This window comes from Aricia agestis, chromosome 21 (assembly GCF_905147365.1).
Source record: "Aricia agestis chromosome 21, ilAriAges1.1, whole genome shotgun sequence".
NCBI classification, from domain to species: domain Eukaryota; kingdom Metazoa; phylum Arthropoda; class Insecta; order Lepidoptera; family Lycaenidae; genus Aricia; species Aricia agestis.
Genome location: NC_056426.1, coordinates 10,201,079 through 10,218,979, shown reverse-complemented (window position 1 = coordinate 10,218,979; position 17,901 = coordinate 10,201,079). Strand labels below are relative to the sequence as shown.

The following is a 17,901-nucleotide window of genomic DNA, read 5'->3' as shown; positions in this document are numbered from 1 at the left end:
AGCATGTAAATATTTACTGTCTATCTACATCTTACTGGTTGTCGCATTTAAAATGAGCCCAAACACGAAACCTCTGCTCTAAGTTGGCGAGGAGTTGGTTATCCTATTGATTACCAGGTGATGCTGCAGCACCAGGTCAACTTTCCAGTAACATGTGTATATGTATATTGTATACTCACAAGTGTCACGAACTAGAATGAAATATAAGACCTATCAAACGACAACAAGTTGCTAACGGCCTTTCATGAACCAGATAAACCCTGATTGTCCAGCACTGAGAAGGCTGATGATGATGAATTATAGCTAAGAACACTCTCGATCATGTCAGCTTTTAAACAAAAAAAACTAGATCAAAATCGGTCCACCCGTTTGGATGCTACGATGCCACGGACAGATACACACACAGACAAACAGACAGACAGACAGACACGTCAAACTTATAACACCCCTCTTTTTTGTCGGGGGTTAATAATTAGTGAATCGTGTTTTCCGTTAGGCAAATATCAGATAAATATACTTACAAGTTACAATGATTAAGAGGATACACCAGGGACGAGAGAAACTGAAAATAGGTATTTGAAAATGTATTGCTGTCTCACCAATCTCAAGTCTCCCACGCAGAGCGCGATAGAGACAACACGACAAAAGTTGTAATAGAAGAACAGAAAATCTTCGATTCGTTGTCCGCTGATTCCTTCTCCAAAACTTAACCGATTTAAGTACTTTTTTCATTAAGAATTAAAGCAAGGCTTGAGCTGTGTTTCTATGTTTTATTTTTTTTGTATATTTTAGCCAGTTTTGTTTTGTGGGTGTTTGAACACACAGAAAATCTTGCCATTTTTTTAGGTTTTTGGACGTTCTTATCTTTTTTAATAATAAAATTATGAAAAAAACGAAAACATAGGGACATGCTAATAGTGGCCATAGATATTCAGGAAAAAAATCATAACTCTACCGGCATTATCACGGGAGGAAACAGGGGACAGCGTTTGTATGGAAAAACGGCGGTGTGGACTCCTCTTAAATATATCTCAATTTCATTTAAGTCAATCGTCTTCCGGGATCGTCATACTTATTAGAAAACACAGCAAAATTTGGCATCCCGCTCAAGTCGAGCGCGCTGCTCAGCGCTTGAGCTGCCGTTAGTTGATTAGCTGAAGTTAACCACTTATATTAGCTACAATCGGCTAACTGTTAGTTAACTTTTCGGTTAAAGCCGACTCTGCTATTACTACAGCTGGTAGAGTGTAGCGTTTTGATGATTTTGACGAAAATGTTTTGAAAGTTTTGTCAAAACGCTGTATCGTTACCGGATATAATCAGTGACGGATTAAGACTACTTGATGCCCTAAGCAATCCATGCCCTGAGGTGTTTGAACACACAGGAAAATCTTGCCCCCCTCCGTACGTCAACTAAAATCGGTCTAAAGTCTAAACCCGCCTAAAAACTTAGTTTTTACTTTTTTTTTCCTAGAAACTTTTTTGGTGTGGTTTTTGGTGACGTAAGAGAGTGATGTTCTATGGGCGGATTTTTTGGGCTTCCTCTGGTGCCTTCTCAGATGTGATGCCCTAGGCAATTGCTTAATTTGATTAAGGGTTAATCCGTCGCTGGATATAATAGGTGTGTTCGATGGATAGTTATATTTTATGACTATGTCTAGCCAAGTCTAGTCCAACCACAGTCCACAGAATAGAATAAGTATATTAAGTATAAATTATAATAGTACAAGTCCAACTCAAAATACTTGTTCGGTTGTCTTATGTCTATAATGAAAGAAGGTCATAGACCTTACAAGTTTCAACATCATATTAACTTTATGTTGTAACAACTTATTAGGTACGGAAATATGGAAATAAGTTTTATTTTCTTGCTAGAAAAAAAACGATATTCAAGAAATGTTAGAAGTTTGGTTGAGCACACTTTTTTATTTTGCGGGACAGTCCGCCCAAAAAAAGGCAACAAAAGTCAGCATTTAGTATCTGATTTTATAATTAATTTTATTTTATAAATCCACGTACCTATATCGTTGTTTATGTTCAGAACTTTTATTTTATTTATACTATCAAATGAATAGTGATTTTATTAAAATTGATTTTAGTACTTTCTACTGACAAACTTTAAAGGAAGTTTTTTTGTCGCACGGATTGCTGGCACGGTCTTTATTTTTAACCGACTTCCAAAAAACGAGGAGGTTATATGTTCGGCTGTGGATATATTTTTTTATATACTTATATATTTTTTTTATGTTCAACGATTACTCCGCCGTTTGTGAACCGATTTTCGAAATTTTTAATAGCTTATAATTTATACCAATTACCAACTATCGAAATATTTAAAATTACCTAACCTAAAATTAGTATTGTCCTTCAGGCTGCGTGTGCAAAAACTCTCGATCTAGATTCGGACTTTCAAAATGACGTGCCGACTACAGACGTGACAATGACTTCAAGACACGTTCAGAGAAACCGGAGACGTTTACAGTGTACGATATTATGTCGTGGGTTATGATTTTAGCCGACTTTGAAAAAAGTGGTAGGCTAAATTCGACCGTTATAATTATAATGCCAACCATTTCCAGTAAGACCGATATGTAAATTAAAATACAACGACCATGGCTACCCAATGTTTATTGTTTAGATAGTGAATACTGAAATTGGAAAGATGCATGATAGCTTAATACAGCAAAAACCTTAAATACGCTGATAATCTTTATTCTTTATTGAGTCTGAAGTATAGCTGCGCCCGTATGTCGTGTCTTGACTCTTGACCGTTACGTGTGAAGCGGCTCGAAGGTGTTACGTCAAGTAACAGTTTGTGGCCGAGTGTCGACGGGGGACGCCGCAAACACTCGGTAAGCTTACGATCGCTTTTAGAATATAATTAAATAACCTTCTTTGTGGAAGCCGGTTAAAAAAAATTGAGGGTCATGTGAAAATAATTGATTAAGATTCGAAAATGTTTTCATAATAACAGTAAATTAAGACAGATATTATTTAAAAATATACCCATATTTTTAAATAATATCTGTCTTAATTTATTTTTTATGTTTATTTAATTAATTTAATTTGTTTATTTATTTAATTTGTTTATGTTAGTGCAAAATCTCTGTTTTTATATGAATGGCTTATGGTGGGAAAATAAAACAATATAAGGTAAAAGCACTAATAGTAGACTCGGAACTAATAGATGACAAAAATACCATAAAAATAAGAATTAGTCTAATTTTTTCTCAACACTATACATTTTATAAGCTTCTCAAGCTATCTGTTGATGTGAAAAAATATATTTGGGACGCCTTCGGGAACAAAATTTTAAAATAGGATCAGTTTTCGTAAATAATGTGACCACGTCAACACGCGCTCGGCAATTTCTTAGCAAATAGGTTGAGGAAGGCGAAATTTTGCACGTAAGTTTTGAATACATTTATTTGATTTTTTGTACTTAATTACTATTGATTTCATTGGATTAATGGTCATGTTGTATACACTAATTAATGTTTATTTACGATTTTTTTTCCATTTTCCCTAACAATATAAAGGATATTGTCTACTATTAGTTCTTGAAAATGTAAAAAACCTAATAGATGACATGGATCTCATCTTTTAGTTTTGCAATACATACTAAAGTTATTTTGTAGTTTATTCTACTGCAAATATCACCACTATTCTCTGAAAATATAATTATATTAACAAACTAACAAATTAGAACTACTGTACCTAAAATGGATATATTAGACCTTGTACTGATCTAAAAATCGATTGCTTTAGTTTTTTAGCAGTAAAAGGAGAGCTGAGAAAAGAAAGAAGAAAAAAAAGAGGCAAGAGAAGCATGGAGACTAAAGACTGAAAATAAATTTACTAGGAAAAAAATATGAAAAATAAAAATAAGAGGAAAGATAGTTTCAGCATGGAAGAAGAATGGATAGAATCTGGAGACAACGTGGATAATATTTCATATGCATGTAGTTACTATGATGAAGTAAATGAAAAATAAAGACCTAATAATAGGAAAAATGTTAAATGTAATGTAATGTTCTATGTCAACTATTAGTTCATATTGGTGTCTACTGTTAGTGATGTTCGTTTTCTGTGATGTCATCTATTAGCTGTTGTTATGACTAAGTTTACAAAAATACCAATAATATATATTTTTTATTGATTTGTCAGAGAATAATTATAATAGTTTTATTTTGTAAGAGTTACTGAAGACATGGAAGAATTTATCAATCCTCTATTTTCATAAATATATATTTTATAACATTCAAATGTTTTATGTTTCCTTAAAGCGTCTGCCATTAGTGCTTTTACCTTACCTAATTTTTTATCAAAAATGTTGAAAATCACAATATCAACTCGCTATCACTTTTAAGGAGATAATATATTCTAGTAACAGATCGACCGACAAACAGCAGAATCTTAGTATTTAATAGAAGCACGTTCTTGCGCCTTCATTTATGGTTTTGTTACTAAAATAATTATTTTAGCTACTTAACAAAATAGCATAAATTAGACCGTAAACTTTTACCGTACCGTTAAACCGTAAACGTTAGTCAGAAACATTGTAACTATGTATAAGGATTCCTTGTTTTTAACGCTTGAATAAACTAGTTACATGTCCATAATATTACTATTATGTGATATGTATTGTGAACTATGCGTAATAAATAAACAGGTAGAAGGTAACACTAACTTATACGTGGGAGAGCCATGCTTCGGCACGAATGGGCCGGCTCGACCGTAGAAATACCACGTTCTCACAGAAAACCGGCGTGAAACAGCGCTTACGCTGTGTTTCGCCGAGTGAGTGAGTTTACCGGAGGCCCAATCCCCTACCCTATTCCCTTCCCTACCCTCCCCATTCCCTTCCCTACCCTCCCCTATTCCCTTCCCTTCCCTTCCCATCTCTACCCTCCCCTATTACCCTATTCCCTCTTAAAAGGCCGGCAACGCACCTGCAGCTCTTCTGATGCTGCGAGTATCCATGGGCGACGGAAGTTGCTTTCCATCAGGTGACCCGTTTGCTCGCTTGTCCCCTTATTTCATAAAAAAAATAAAAATAGAAATGAAGTAATCAGTTAAAAACACGATCGCTAAAATACGCTGTCATACAAACTTGCACTTTGATTTAAAAAATGTAATTTTTATTAAACACTTTTTTGTGAATTGTTTTACTAGATTATGCGCGCAACTCAGTTGCGTAAAATTTCGTTTATCGTGCAGGAACCGTACGTTTTTCGGGATAAAATGTAACCTATGAGTATAACGGATAATCTTTCCTGGGACTCAAATTATGTCCATACCAAATTTCAGCAAGTTCGGTTCAGCGGTTTGGACGTGAAGAAGTAAAAGACAGACAGACAGACACACCGCACAACTGCGCATTTATAATATGAGTACGGATAATACTATTCACTGTTTATTTTGTTCTTTTCAGGCACAATTTAACATGAAGGAACTTAAAAATACTTTTTAATGTTAATATATGCTAAGTTTTGGTCTTGTTTTTCGCTTATGACGTATTCTTCATATTATTCGCCTAAATAATATTATCACATTAAAGTTGAACGCTCTCTGAACATCCTAATATTTATGTCAGAAAGCGCATAACCGGTTCTACGAAACAAGTCAAAAGTCACAAATAGATGAGGCAATATATATTAAAGAGCTTTTGGAATATATTTTAAGATAATAATATTGTTGTAAATTACAACAATTTGTACTTGTAATACAAAAGTGTGATCGCATATTGACTATTTTTTCGTTAAATGGCACATTTTACCTTAAATACTGTTTCGTTTCTACCTTTTTAACACCAGTTGCTTTGATTTTTTCGTTTTTTACTTTATTATTTGTTTATTGAAAAAGCGGAATTATTTTTGATTTTAATTTTTTATTTTTTTATTATTATTATAATCACGTTATAAATCGTCACAGCACCCTAACAACCAACAACAGTATTGTTATAATAGTTATAACATTGATGGTCCAAAAATATCACAAAAATCCAACAAAGTAACGTCAACGACGACGCGCGACGTCCTAAATTTTCCGACATCATGGCCATACCTATTGTAAATACAGGGTGTAACAAAAATAAGTGATAATACTTTAGGGTGTGTACGTGTTCCTTGTAGAGAGTTCACTGTGAGAGTAGCAGCGCTGAAAGATCAAAAAAAATTTTCAGTTTTGTATGGGGAAACTCGTGACGCTCGGGCCCTTGCTCATACAAAAGTGAAAAAAAAATGTTGGTCTTTCAGCGCTGCTACTTTCACAGTGAACTCTCTACAAGGAACATGTACACACCCTAAAGTATTATCACTTATTTTTGTTACACACTGTATATGTATTTTTAATTTTTTTTTTATAAAATGATTGTTTAACTTGTAAAATAATATTATTGTTGTATTTGCTGTCCCTGTACTTGTATGCCTACAGGTCATAGGCTAGATGACTAAGTTCCCAGTAATTTTTTGCATTTATCCAGTCAAATGTCAATGCCTACTCGATTTTAAATTTAAAATAAAAAAACTGTCAAAAAAAGTTTCGGCTTTTGACATGCCGTGCCGCTAATAAATCCTAATTTGGGATTTTTAAAATAAACGTTTATTTTAAAATATATTTTAAATAATGGAAGTCACAATAATTGATTCATCCAAGTGCTTTAAAAGAACTTAAACTTTAAATCCATAAAAGCGAAGGAAGCCATAGGCCATACCTACGAAAAATCTTCTATTTAAACAGAATTCTTTGCTTGTAATCACTAATCAGGTTGGTCTAATTAAAATATTCGGACTCATTATTTCTTTCTACAATTTTATCTCTACATTCCCAGGCTCACATTTTACACAGTTATTCCAAAAAATCTAATTCATTTTTGTCAATGAACAAACGGTGTTCTGGCGAAAGACTTCCATAACTACAAAAATCAAATTTTTTTACTATTTTTGCTCTACATATATTATAATGGTGCGGAACCCTTCGTGCGCGAGTCCAAATCGCACTTGGCCGATTTTTTTAATGGTTTTTTTTGCTTGACCTAATTTTATGCATGATTTCAAACATTTTTAATTAAACTAAGTAGGTACATAAATCAAAACAAGCAGAGCATTGCTTATTCCGACGCCAATGTAATGGACTGTCTATCTGTTCTACACCGCTTAACCGATTTTGATAAAATTTAGTATGCAGGACATACAGCATACTAGGATCAGGATAGACAGGAAAGTTAGCGTTACGGAAAGTGCTCTTTCGGCACGATAAATGAATTTTCACGCGAACGCAGTTCTAGTACTTACCTACTTAATAGGAGCGAAGAAATAGAGGAAAATGTGGAAAAAACGGGGGAGATTATTTGAAAGGGCTTATCTCACGAACTACTGGAGTAAACTTTTCTGTTATTTGGCACAGATACGAAGTAGACCACGTGGAGGATCATAGGCTATTTTTTGTGGACTAATTTGTCTGTGAAATATCTAATTTACGCGGGCGAAGCCGCGCGCAGGCACGGTCCGAAGGGGGCGGTCACAGGGGACATGACCCCCTCCAAAATCTAAGGTCAAATTGAAATATCTCAAAATATTGCTAAATAATAAAAGGAAATTTCTAGCTATCCCCTAACCACCACTTTGTCCGACCTTAGACAGCTGCTGTGAACCCAGAACCGTCCGAGGGCGCAGATAAAAAAAAATAGTGTAGTGACTACTGAGTGACCCCCCCCCCCCCCAACCAAATTTCAGGCTGCGACCGTGCCTGGCCGCGCCGAACGTGTCTAGTGGTACTATAATTTCTAGTACGTATAGGTTCTACATAAGTAAAACTTAATCATACCTACTGGTTACTCGAAAGTTAGTACATACCTACTTATAAAATCGTATAAAATTAGCCAATTTGATAAAATGACATGATTGTTTAATCATGAAAACGCATATTCGGCCGTGACATGGTCTCACGTTATGCGCGGCTGATTCTGGTGACACGGCCATCATAAAATCGCACATAGGCCGCGTACCGCTGTAAGATCGCTTGAGGAAACTGCAGGGGGTAATTTCAGGTATGTGTACAGTGTACAATATACAGCAGAATAATTCCGGACCAAGACGACCTGCAAACCTTCAAGAAGAGAGCGTATTCCGTCTTATAAATTTTTTCTTTCTTTCTTCTTTCTTTCTTTCTTAGAAGCCCGGCAAAGCACCTGCAGATCTTCTGATGTTGTGAGTGTCCATGCGCGACGGTAGTTGCTTTCCATCAGGTGACGCGTTTGCTCGTTTGCCCCTTTATTTTATAAAAGAAATGTCTACCAATAATGTGTAAAACGCAATCGCCATCTACCAATGCCGCCCCGTCTGATCACTGATCTATCTATAGCGTGTCCCCGCGCGCTTCAAACCCTCCGAGCCCCGCCAATGGGACCTAAAAACCGAACACTGCGCGTTCCGCTTCCATTTTTGCCTAGCGATCTTATAGTTTTTTTTACTGAAATAAGGGAGCAAACGAGCAAACGGGTCACCTGATGCAAAGCAACTTTCGCCGCCCATGGACACTCGCAGCATCAGAAGAGCTGCAGGTGCGTTGCCGGCCATTTAAGAGGGAATAGGGTAATAGGGGAGGGAGGGGAAAAGGGGAGGGTAGGGAAGGTAGAAGGGTACGAGTGTGAGTGCGACTATGACATGGCTTTGTTTTGCTGCTTTCGGTTGACTGTCGATCGTCGATCACGCCAAAGTATGTATGCGCCTAGTTCAGACGACCTAGTATGACCTAAAGATGATCTAAAATCTAAATAAACACATTTTATAAACTTACGCTGTATCTGGGCAAATTCCAAAGTTATAGAGTTCTAGTAAAATGAATAATCAACATCATAGTTTAACGTTTGTAACTCAATGGTCAACATCGATTTTTTTAAAGATCAGTAATTAGTATTGATCATATTGTGCTATTGTATAACATGTTTTCGCACGATTTGACTTTCAAGGTTGCAAAGTTTTGCACAGTGATGAGTCAGAAAAATCGGAATTTAAATGTAAAACATTAAAAAACTGCGCAAATTGTTGTTCAACTTGAAAAGAACAGTTCCAAAACCCGCCATGGAGCTTGATACCCGCAAGTCGCAACTCGGATGTGCCGAAATGCGTTTATCGCGCGGAAACCGTACATTTTCCGGGATAAAAAGTATCCTATGTCCTTTCTCAAGACTAAAAGTGTCTCCAAATTTCATCACATCGGTTCAGCGGTTTAAGCGTAAAGAGGTGACAAGCAGACAAACACATTTTCGCATTTCTAATAATACCACTTATCAGTATGGATACAGTTCTAACTATCACTTGGTTAACCAGCGCTGAGCGTAAAAGAATAGTCATTACCTGTGTGTAGTAATCTCAGTAATTTCACCTTGACCGGTATGATTATGTGGCGTGTGGTATATAGTACAGTTATTATAACCCGCATATTATTGTCAACTTATATGTTAATCGCTCTTACCTTCTGCATAAGTAGACAGTAGTCTTATATGCTGGCCGCTTGGTTAAGAATATCTTGCCAGCAAGTTTGTTTGCGAAGATATTCGTTTATCCCACGAAAACAAGACTTGCATTTATGCTATATAATTAGTACATATAGTTATGCTATATAATTATTAAATATAGTTATGCTATATAATTAGTACATATAGTTATGTTTTAATCGTCCTGGATATAACGGTGAAAGGAAAAGTGCCGTACTAGGTTTTTTATATGAAATAAGGGGGCAAACAAGCAAACGGGTCACCTGATGGAAAGCAACTTCCGTCGCCCATGGACACTCGCAGCATCAGAAGAGCTGCAGGTGCGTTGCCGAGGGAATAGGGTAATAGGGGAGGGTAGGGATAGGAAGGGAAGGGAATAGGGGCGGGTAGGGAAGGAATTGGGAATCCGGTAAACTCATTCACTCGGCGAAACACAGCGCAAGCGCTGTTTCACGCCTGTTTTCTGTGAGCCCGTGGTATTTCTCCGGTCGAGCCGGCCCATTCGTGCCGAAGCATGGCTCTACCACGTCTTCTGAGTTGGCTACCTCGGTGGTACCTCAACAGACAATCAAAACAGTAAGGTACAGTCTGAGTCTGACTGAACAAAGATCTAAGTTTGGGACTTCCACTCATATTTCCACAAATCTGAAGAAAATTCAGTAGCACAGTTGCTACTGAGTTTTCTTCAGATTCCTACCAGCCTACCAGACCTACCAGTACAGATCGGTTTACGACCCACCTAACCACCAATCTACTTTCAGATACAATGCTGTGGCTACTCCTCGCGTGTGCGGTCGGTGTGAACGGTCTGGCGGAATACAAGCTGCCGGGTCTGGTGGCGCCGTCGCACTACGACGTACGGCTGACGTACGACGTCGACCCCGCTACTAACTTCAGCTTCTTCGGCGTCGTGGATATCACGGTGAGAGCAAAAGTACTAGGATGTCATAGAGGTACAGGAGCTACTCGCTTGAGTGAATAGGAGAGACCGCTGCCATGGGTAAAAGCTACGTGCACATCAAGGTACCAGGCTACTGATTAACATAAGGTCTAGATTAAGGTGCGATGCGCGACTTAAAGGGCCCATTCACGGCAGTCCGCCGGCTTATGCAGGATAGTAAATGCTGTTGCAGGCCTGCAGCCATGCAGGCCTGCGACACCATTTACATTTCACTATCCTGCATAAGCCGGCGGACTGCAATGCAGGATAGTGAATGGGCCACTTTCTGCTGCGCACGCGTCGAGGTACCAGGCGACCAGAAATGCCTGAAGATACGCCCTGAAATATTGCGAGCGACTATTACCTCTCTGTCCAAGGTCTTAAGACCTATTTCATCATACGTTGGCTTCTGCTATGAGCGGTCTCGAGAAATACAAGCTGCCGCCTGCCGGGGCTGGTGGCGCCGTCGCACTACGACGTACGGCTGACGTACGACGTCAATCCCGCTACTAACTTTAGCTTCTTAGGCATCGTGGATATCACGGTGAGAGCAAAAGTACTAGGATGTCATAGAGGGACAGGAGCTACTCGCTCCAGACAATAGGAGAGACCGCTGCCATAGGTAAAAGCTACGCGCACGTCAAGGTACCAGGCTACTGACTAACATAAGGTCTAGAAGGTGCGATGCGCGGCTTAGAGCGTCATGCAGGAAGCTATGCGTACCAGGCGACCAGAAATTCCTGAAGATACGCGCTGAAATATTGCTAGCGACTATTCCCTCTCTGTCCAAGGTCTTTAAAAGACCTATTTCATCATGCGTTGGCTTCTGGCCTTACTAACTTCAGCTTCTTCGGTGTCGTGGATATCACGATGAGGTTAGAGATGTGCCTAGTAGCGGCGAAAGTACCAGGATCCAGGAGCTACGGCGCTTGAGTTTATAGTAGAGATCCGTCTATAATACCAGGCTGCTATAGGGGTTTAGAAGCTACGCGCTGTAAACAACGCGTGCGTCTATGTATCAGGGACCAGGGTAATAAGTGTGCTGACTGCTTAAGCTATGCTATTGTAACTTTGTAACTACGCTCACATCCAGGTACCAAGTAAGATAGAATTCGCCTTCCCCGTCCGAAAAGTTTAAACATCTAGAACAGCGGTTTTCAAAAGGTTTTGGTGGCGGAACCCTTATAAGAATTATACGTGGGAGAGCCATGCTTCGGCACGAATGGCCGGCTCGACCGGAGAAATACCACGTTCTCACAGAAAACCGGCGTGAAACAGCGCTTGCACTGTGTTTCGCCGAGTAAGTGAGTTTACCGGAGGCCCAATCCCCTACCCTATTCCCTTCCCATCCCTACCCTCCCCTATTCCCTACCCATCCCTTCCCTACCCTCCCCTATTACCCTATTCCATCTTAAGAGGCCGGCAACGCACCTGCAGCTCTTCTGATGCTGCGAGTGTCCATGGGCGACGGAAGTTGCTTTCCAACAGGTGACCCGTTTGCTCGTTTGCCCCCTTATTTCATAAAAACAATATATTCAAAAGTGACCACTTGTAAAGTAGGTATACCAACGGAAGGAAAACTGAAACAGAGTCTAGAATGTTACTCTCTGTGGTTACTGAAACAGAGTCTAGAATGTTACTCTCTGTGGTTACTGAAACAGAGTCTAGAATGTTACTCTCTGTGGTTACTGAAACAGAGTCTAGAATGTTACTCTCTGTGGTTACTGAAACAGAGTCTAGAATGTTACTCTCTGTGGTTACTGAAACAGAGTCTAGAATGTTACTCTCTGTGGTTACTGAAACAGAGTTTAGAATGTTACTCTCTGTGGTTACTGAAACAGAGTCTAGAATGTTACTCTCTGTGGTTACTGAAACAGAGTTTAGAGTGTTACTCTCTGTGGTTACTGAAACAGAGTCTAGAATGTTACTCTCTGTGGTTACTGAAACAGAGTCTAGAATGTTACTCTCTGTGGTTACTGAAACAGAGTCTAGAATGTTACTCTCTGTGGTTACTGAAACAGAGTTTAGAATGTTACTCTCTGTGGTTACTGAAACAGAGTCTAGAATGTTACTCTCTGTGGTTACTGAAACAGAGTTTAGAATGTTACTCTCTGTGGTTACTGAAACAGAGTTTAGAATGTTACTCTCTGTGGTTACTGAAACAGAGTCTAGAATGTTACTCTCTGTGGTTACTGAAACAGAGTCTAGAATGTTACTCTCTGTGGTTACTGAAACAGAGTCTAGAATGTTACTCTCTGTGGTTACTGAAACAGAGTCTAGAATGTTACTCTCTGTGGTTACTGAAACAGAGTCTAGAATGTTACTCTCTGTGGTTACTGAAACAGAGTTTAGAATGTTACTCTCTGTGGTTACTGAAACAGAGTCTAGAATGTTACTCTCTGTGGTTACTGAAACAGAGTCTAGAATGTTACTCTCTGTGGTTACTGAAACAGAGTCTAGAATGTTACTCTCTGTGGTTACTGAAACAGAGTCTAGAATGTTACTCTCTGTGGTTACTGAAACAGAGTTTAGAATGTTACTCTCTGTGGTTACTGAAACAGAGTCTAGAATGTTACTCTCTGTGGTTACTGAAACAGAGTTTAGAATGTTACTCTCTGTGGTTACTGAAACAGAGTCTAGAATGTTACTCTCTGTGGTTACTGAAACAGAGTCTAGAATGTTACTCTCTGTGGTTACTGAAACAGAGTCTAGAATGTTACTCTCTGTGGTTACTGAAACAAAGTCTAGAATGTTACTCTCTGTGGTTACTGAAACAGAGTCTAGAATGTTACTCTCTGTGGTTACTGAAACAGAGTTTAGAATGTTACTCTCTGTGGTTACTGAAACAGAGTCTAGAATGTTACTCTCTGTGGTTACTGAAACAGAGTCTAGAATGTTACTCTCTGTGGTTACTCTATAAGGCGGGTTTTATTTCTGTCCTGAGGAGTCAGAACACCTTGAAGATGTTGTTAAGGATTTTTCCCGTTGTCAAGACTTGATTTAGTTTCTATTGTGTGGAACCAATGACCATATAAAACCTTATTTATGAATTATGCGTATTTCTTATGGTGATAACAATTATTATTAAATATTAATCGAGACGTAATACCTAGGTCGCGCAACTTGGTAGCTAAACTAGCAAGCAAATGACGTGCACAATATAGCGCAGCAACCACAGAAATAAATCAAGATAGAACGGCAACGCGCTAAGGAATCGATCGTGTAAATTTTTGCTTTGCATTTAGTTAGAACAAATAACTTACCCGTGGAAAGAAATACCTCCTTTTGACCGATTCACTTTCGTACTTCTGTTTTTACATGAGACACTGCACAATGAGGCATTTTTGCACAACCGCTCCGGTGTAATCAAGTCGAGACGTGCGCGCTGACTGAATGAACGTTCAACAAATCTTGCTCACTTGTGCAAGATTGAAACACACGTATTTCACCCGCTTAGCCGATCTTGATTTATTTCTGTGGCAGCAACCGTTAATTTTTACCCGACTACGGCAAAGCAAAAGGAAGGTTATAATTTTGAGTTTTGACAGGCTATGTATGTATGTATGTTCATCTGTTCCCTCGTAACTTCTAAACTACTTATCAGAATTCGACAAACGACATATCACTAGAAGCGTCTTAATTGTCCGCTGGTTATAGGCTTTATGGGGGTTTCACAGAATCTAATGTGGCGCCCTCTAGCGGACGCTAAAGAGTCGTCTCGAGGTATGTTATATTCACTATGTAGAGATAAATTTTCATGTTTGGAAAGGCGTAGTCACACGTTACATATACCTATCTACCGTAGCACTTTGACAACGTGTGACTGCGGTTTTCCAAACATGAAAATATTGCATACTTCAGAATAGTATTGTACGACATTATTGTCAATTTACAACGAAGGCATCTTGGCAGAGTCTACTGTGTCCATTTACTTGCAATTAACAACATTGTTCAGTTCAGTATTCTGAAAATCTTGTTTTAAACTTTTTCCGCGTTGTTTTTTGTCGTAGTTGGGTTTTAGTTTTTTTACTTTTTATTATTCTGGGATGAAAAGTATCCTATGTCCTTTCCCGGGACTCAAAGTATCTCCATAGCAAATTTCAGAAAATCGGTTCAGCGGCTTGGACGTGAAGATGTAACAGACAGACACACTTTCTCATTTATAATATTATCATTAGTACGGATTGTTAATGTACATTAGGTAACACGTTATGAATATAAACCAGTCGGCCTTTACCTAGCCTTAAGTTTTCCTTGTCGAGGACACTTTTATCATACTAATGGTCGCATCTCCATTCTCCGCTTACTTGGACATAGCAGACAATTGCCTTGATTACACCTACCGAGGAGAGTGGCGAGACTGCCGAGTACTCGGCCGAGTGCACTGTCCCGCCTCTTTACTCGGTAGGATGTATTGTCTCTCAAAACAAATATAATATTATGTTGTTATCTCAAAACGGTTTCGTGGTACAGGCCCTACGAAAGGCCTACTGCGAAACTGGGGCCGTACCACGAAACGGTTTTGAGACTCAAACATTCGGACGAGAATGCCACGTCCTGCTCTAACAACGTCATTACACGTTTGTTAGAGCAGGACGCGGCATTCTCGTACGATTGGTTAGAGTCTCAAAACCGTTTCGTGGTACGGGCCCTGTTTTGAGACTCAATCGAACGAGAATGCTGCGTCCTGCTCTAACAACGTCATTACACGTTTGTTAGAGCAGGACGCGGCATTCTCGTACGATTGTTTGAGTCTCAAAACCGTTTCGTAGTAGGCCTCCAGGTCTAAAGTTTTCGACGCTTCTAGAATCTAGCGTTTCGTTTTCCACTTTCCTTGATTTATTGAAAAAAAAAGCTTTGTTATACCTACTTATCTATGAATTATAAATTTTGTTAGTCAAGCAAAAACTCGGGAACGGCTGAACCGATTTGGCTAATTTTAGTCTTCGAGACTAAAATTAGATATTCGTAGAAGTCCAGAGAAGGCTTCACCGGGTCATCTAGTAAAATAATAAAATTGCTTACAACATATAATAATACTCGTAATATGTGTCTCTTGCATAGAGTTCACTGTGAAAGTAGCAGCGCAGGAAGAGTTACTTTAATTTTTTTTGAAATGAAATAAGGGGGCAAACGAGCAAACGGGTCACCTGATGGAAAGCAACTTCCGTCGCCCATAGACACTCGCAGCATTAGGGGAGGGTAGGGATGGGGAGGGAAGGGAATAGGGGAGGGTAGGGAAGAGAATAGGGTAGGGGATTGGGCCTCCGGTAAACTCACTCACTCACTGTTTCACGCCGGTTTTCTGTGAGAACGTGGTATTCCTCGAGCTCCATTCGTGCCGAAGCATGGCTCTCCCACGTCTAAGCGTGTGGTCAGCCTGATGATGATGAAGAGAAACCGGGTATTACAGTGATGTCAAGGTGTTCGACCTCACCCACTTTCAACAAAAAATACATTATTGTTGGAGCCAACATAGTTGTATGACAATGACAGTGCTCTTGAGAATAATAAGTGCGCACTCGCAGTGAGTCATCGGTACCAGTGTCAAGATGGCTACTGGCTACAACAACAAAGCCGAATTTATATTTTTTATGAGTATAGGCCACTAATTTTGCCGCCCCTATGTAGTATGTACGAACTCTGCCGCCATCCTAAGGGTCAATTTATAATAGCGCAGAGTCGAAGCGAAGCGAATTCCCAAACACTGAACACAGTAAATTCAACCTTAATTCTAAAGCGTAGCGCATACATTATTTCTGCGAGGCGTCATCATCAGCGTTGGTCGCGCGCATTCACGCGAATGCGCGCGGATGCGCGATCTTTTTTCATTTCTCAGAAGTAATAAAGTGCGAGTTAAGGTTGAATTTGTTATGTTCAGTTTTAATAATTCGTTTCGATGCGCTTCGACTCTGCGCTGGTATAAAATATAAATTGACCCTTAAGTTCGGGCCACACTAACGTTTAACGTCAATGCCCAACAACGCGACAATTATTGCGATAATTTTAACGCGTTAAAGTGGGTGGCTACACTTGAACGGTCAACGTTTAATGCCCAACGGCATTGAAAACGGCGTTGATTTTACTTAACCGACTTCAAAAAAAGGAGGTTATTAATTCGACGCGTATGTATGTAATATTCCAGAACTGCCTAATTTTCGTATATCAGCGTCTGAACAAAGGGTGCCAAAATATTTCAAAAGTGTAGGTATTTATGTATGTAAGTAGGTATGTATGTATGTATGTTTTTATGTTTGTGTTCGCATATCTCTGGAACTACCATTGCGAATTCAGTAAATCTTTTATTGTTGTACTAGATATTGTTCAACTTAGGGAATAGTGCAAGTTGCATCAAAATTGGTTCAGTAGTTTTGGAGGTTTTTTTTTTTTATTAAATAAGGGGGCAAACGAGCAAACGGGTCACCTGATGGTAAGCAACTACCGTCGCCCATGGACACTCGCAACATCAGAAGAGCTGCAGGTGCGTTGCCGGCCTTTTAAGAGGGAATACGCTCTTTTCTTGAAGGTTTGCAGGTCGTATCGGTCCGGAAATACTGCTGGTGACAGTTCATTCCAGAGTTTTACAGTGCGCGCCAGAAAGTTACGCGAAAAACGCACTGTGGAAGACTGCCACTCATCAAGGTGATGAGGATGGTATGTTTTTCGCGTGGGACGATAGCGAAAAGTTGCAGGTGGTATGATTCCGAACAATTCCTCAGAGCACTCCCCGTGATACAACCGATAGAGGATGCAGAGTGAAGCTACATCTCGGCGTAATTGCAGGGGGTCCAAGCTGTTTGAAACACTATGGCAGTCAACAATTCGAGCAGCCCTTCGTTGGATACGATCCAGAGGGAGCAGTTGGTATTTTGGCGCCCCTGCCCAGAGATGAGAACAATATTCCATATGAGGCCGAACTTTCGCCTTGTAGAGTTGTAGGCGTTGGTCCGGACTGAAGTACTTTCTCGCTCTGTTAAGAACACCAAGCTTCTTCGAGGCTAATTTGGCCTTACCCTCGATATGTTGACGCTAAGTATCTCAATACTAGGGGAGATGGTTAAAGATGTGCCCTCGAAACGAGGATAAACGACCATTGGTGACTTTTTAGTGGTGAACGCGCAGACTTGTGTCTTGGCGGGGTTGAATTGGACTAAGTAACGTATACCCCATTCAGAGACCTTCTCCAATGAATTCTCCACCTTAGACACAAGTTCGTTTCGACTCTCAGTGACATTTTGCCGAGAAATATTAGGGGAGCCGGTATATACAGCATCACCTGTACTATCATCCGCATAGCAATGAATGCCGTTGGTTTGTAACATGTCATTGATATGCAGTATGAATAGAGTAGGCGATAGCACACAGCCCTGAGGGACACCAGCATTAACAGACTGAGTTTCCGAGCATTCGCCGTCAACTACGACCTTTATGCTTCTGTCTGCTAAGAAACTAGTGACCCACT

General features: G+C 39.5%; 1 protein-coding gene across 1 annotated transcript in view; it reads left to right on the top strand.

Moving 5' to 3' along the window:
* The first annotated feature begins 2,819 nt into the window (after positions 1-2,819).
* The window catches only part of LOC121737688 (aminopeptidase N-like), a 30,137-nt gene continuing 15,055 nt past the window's right edge, over positions 2,820-17,901 (top strand). Inside the window, exons 1-2 of the mRNA XM_042129356.1 lie at positions 2,820-2,852; positions 10,261-10,421. Coding sequence (XP_041985290.1) covers positions 10,266-10,421 — 156 coding nt within the window. The 5' untranslated portion in view covers positions 2,820-2,852; positions 10,261-10,265. The remainder of the gene's footprint in view (positions 2,853-10,260; positions 10,422-17,901) is intronic.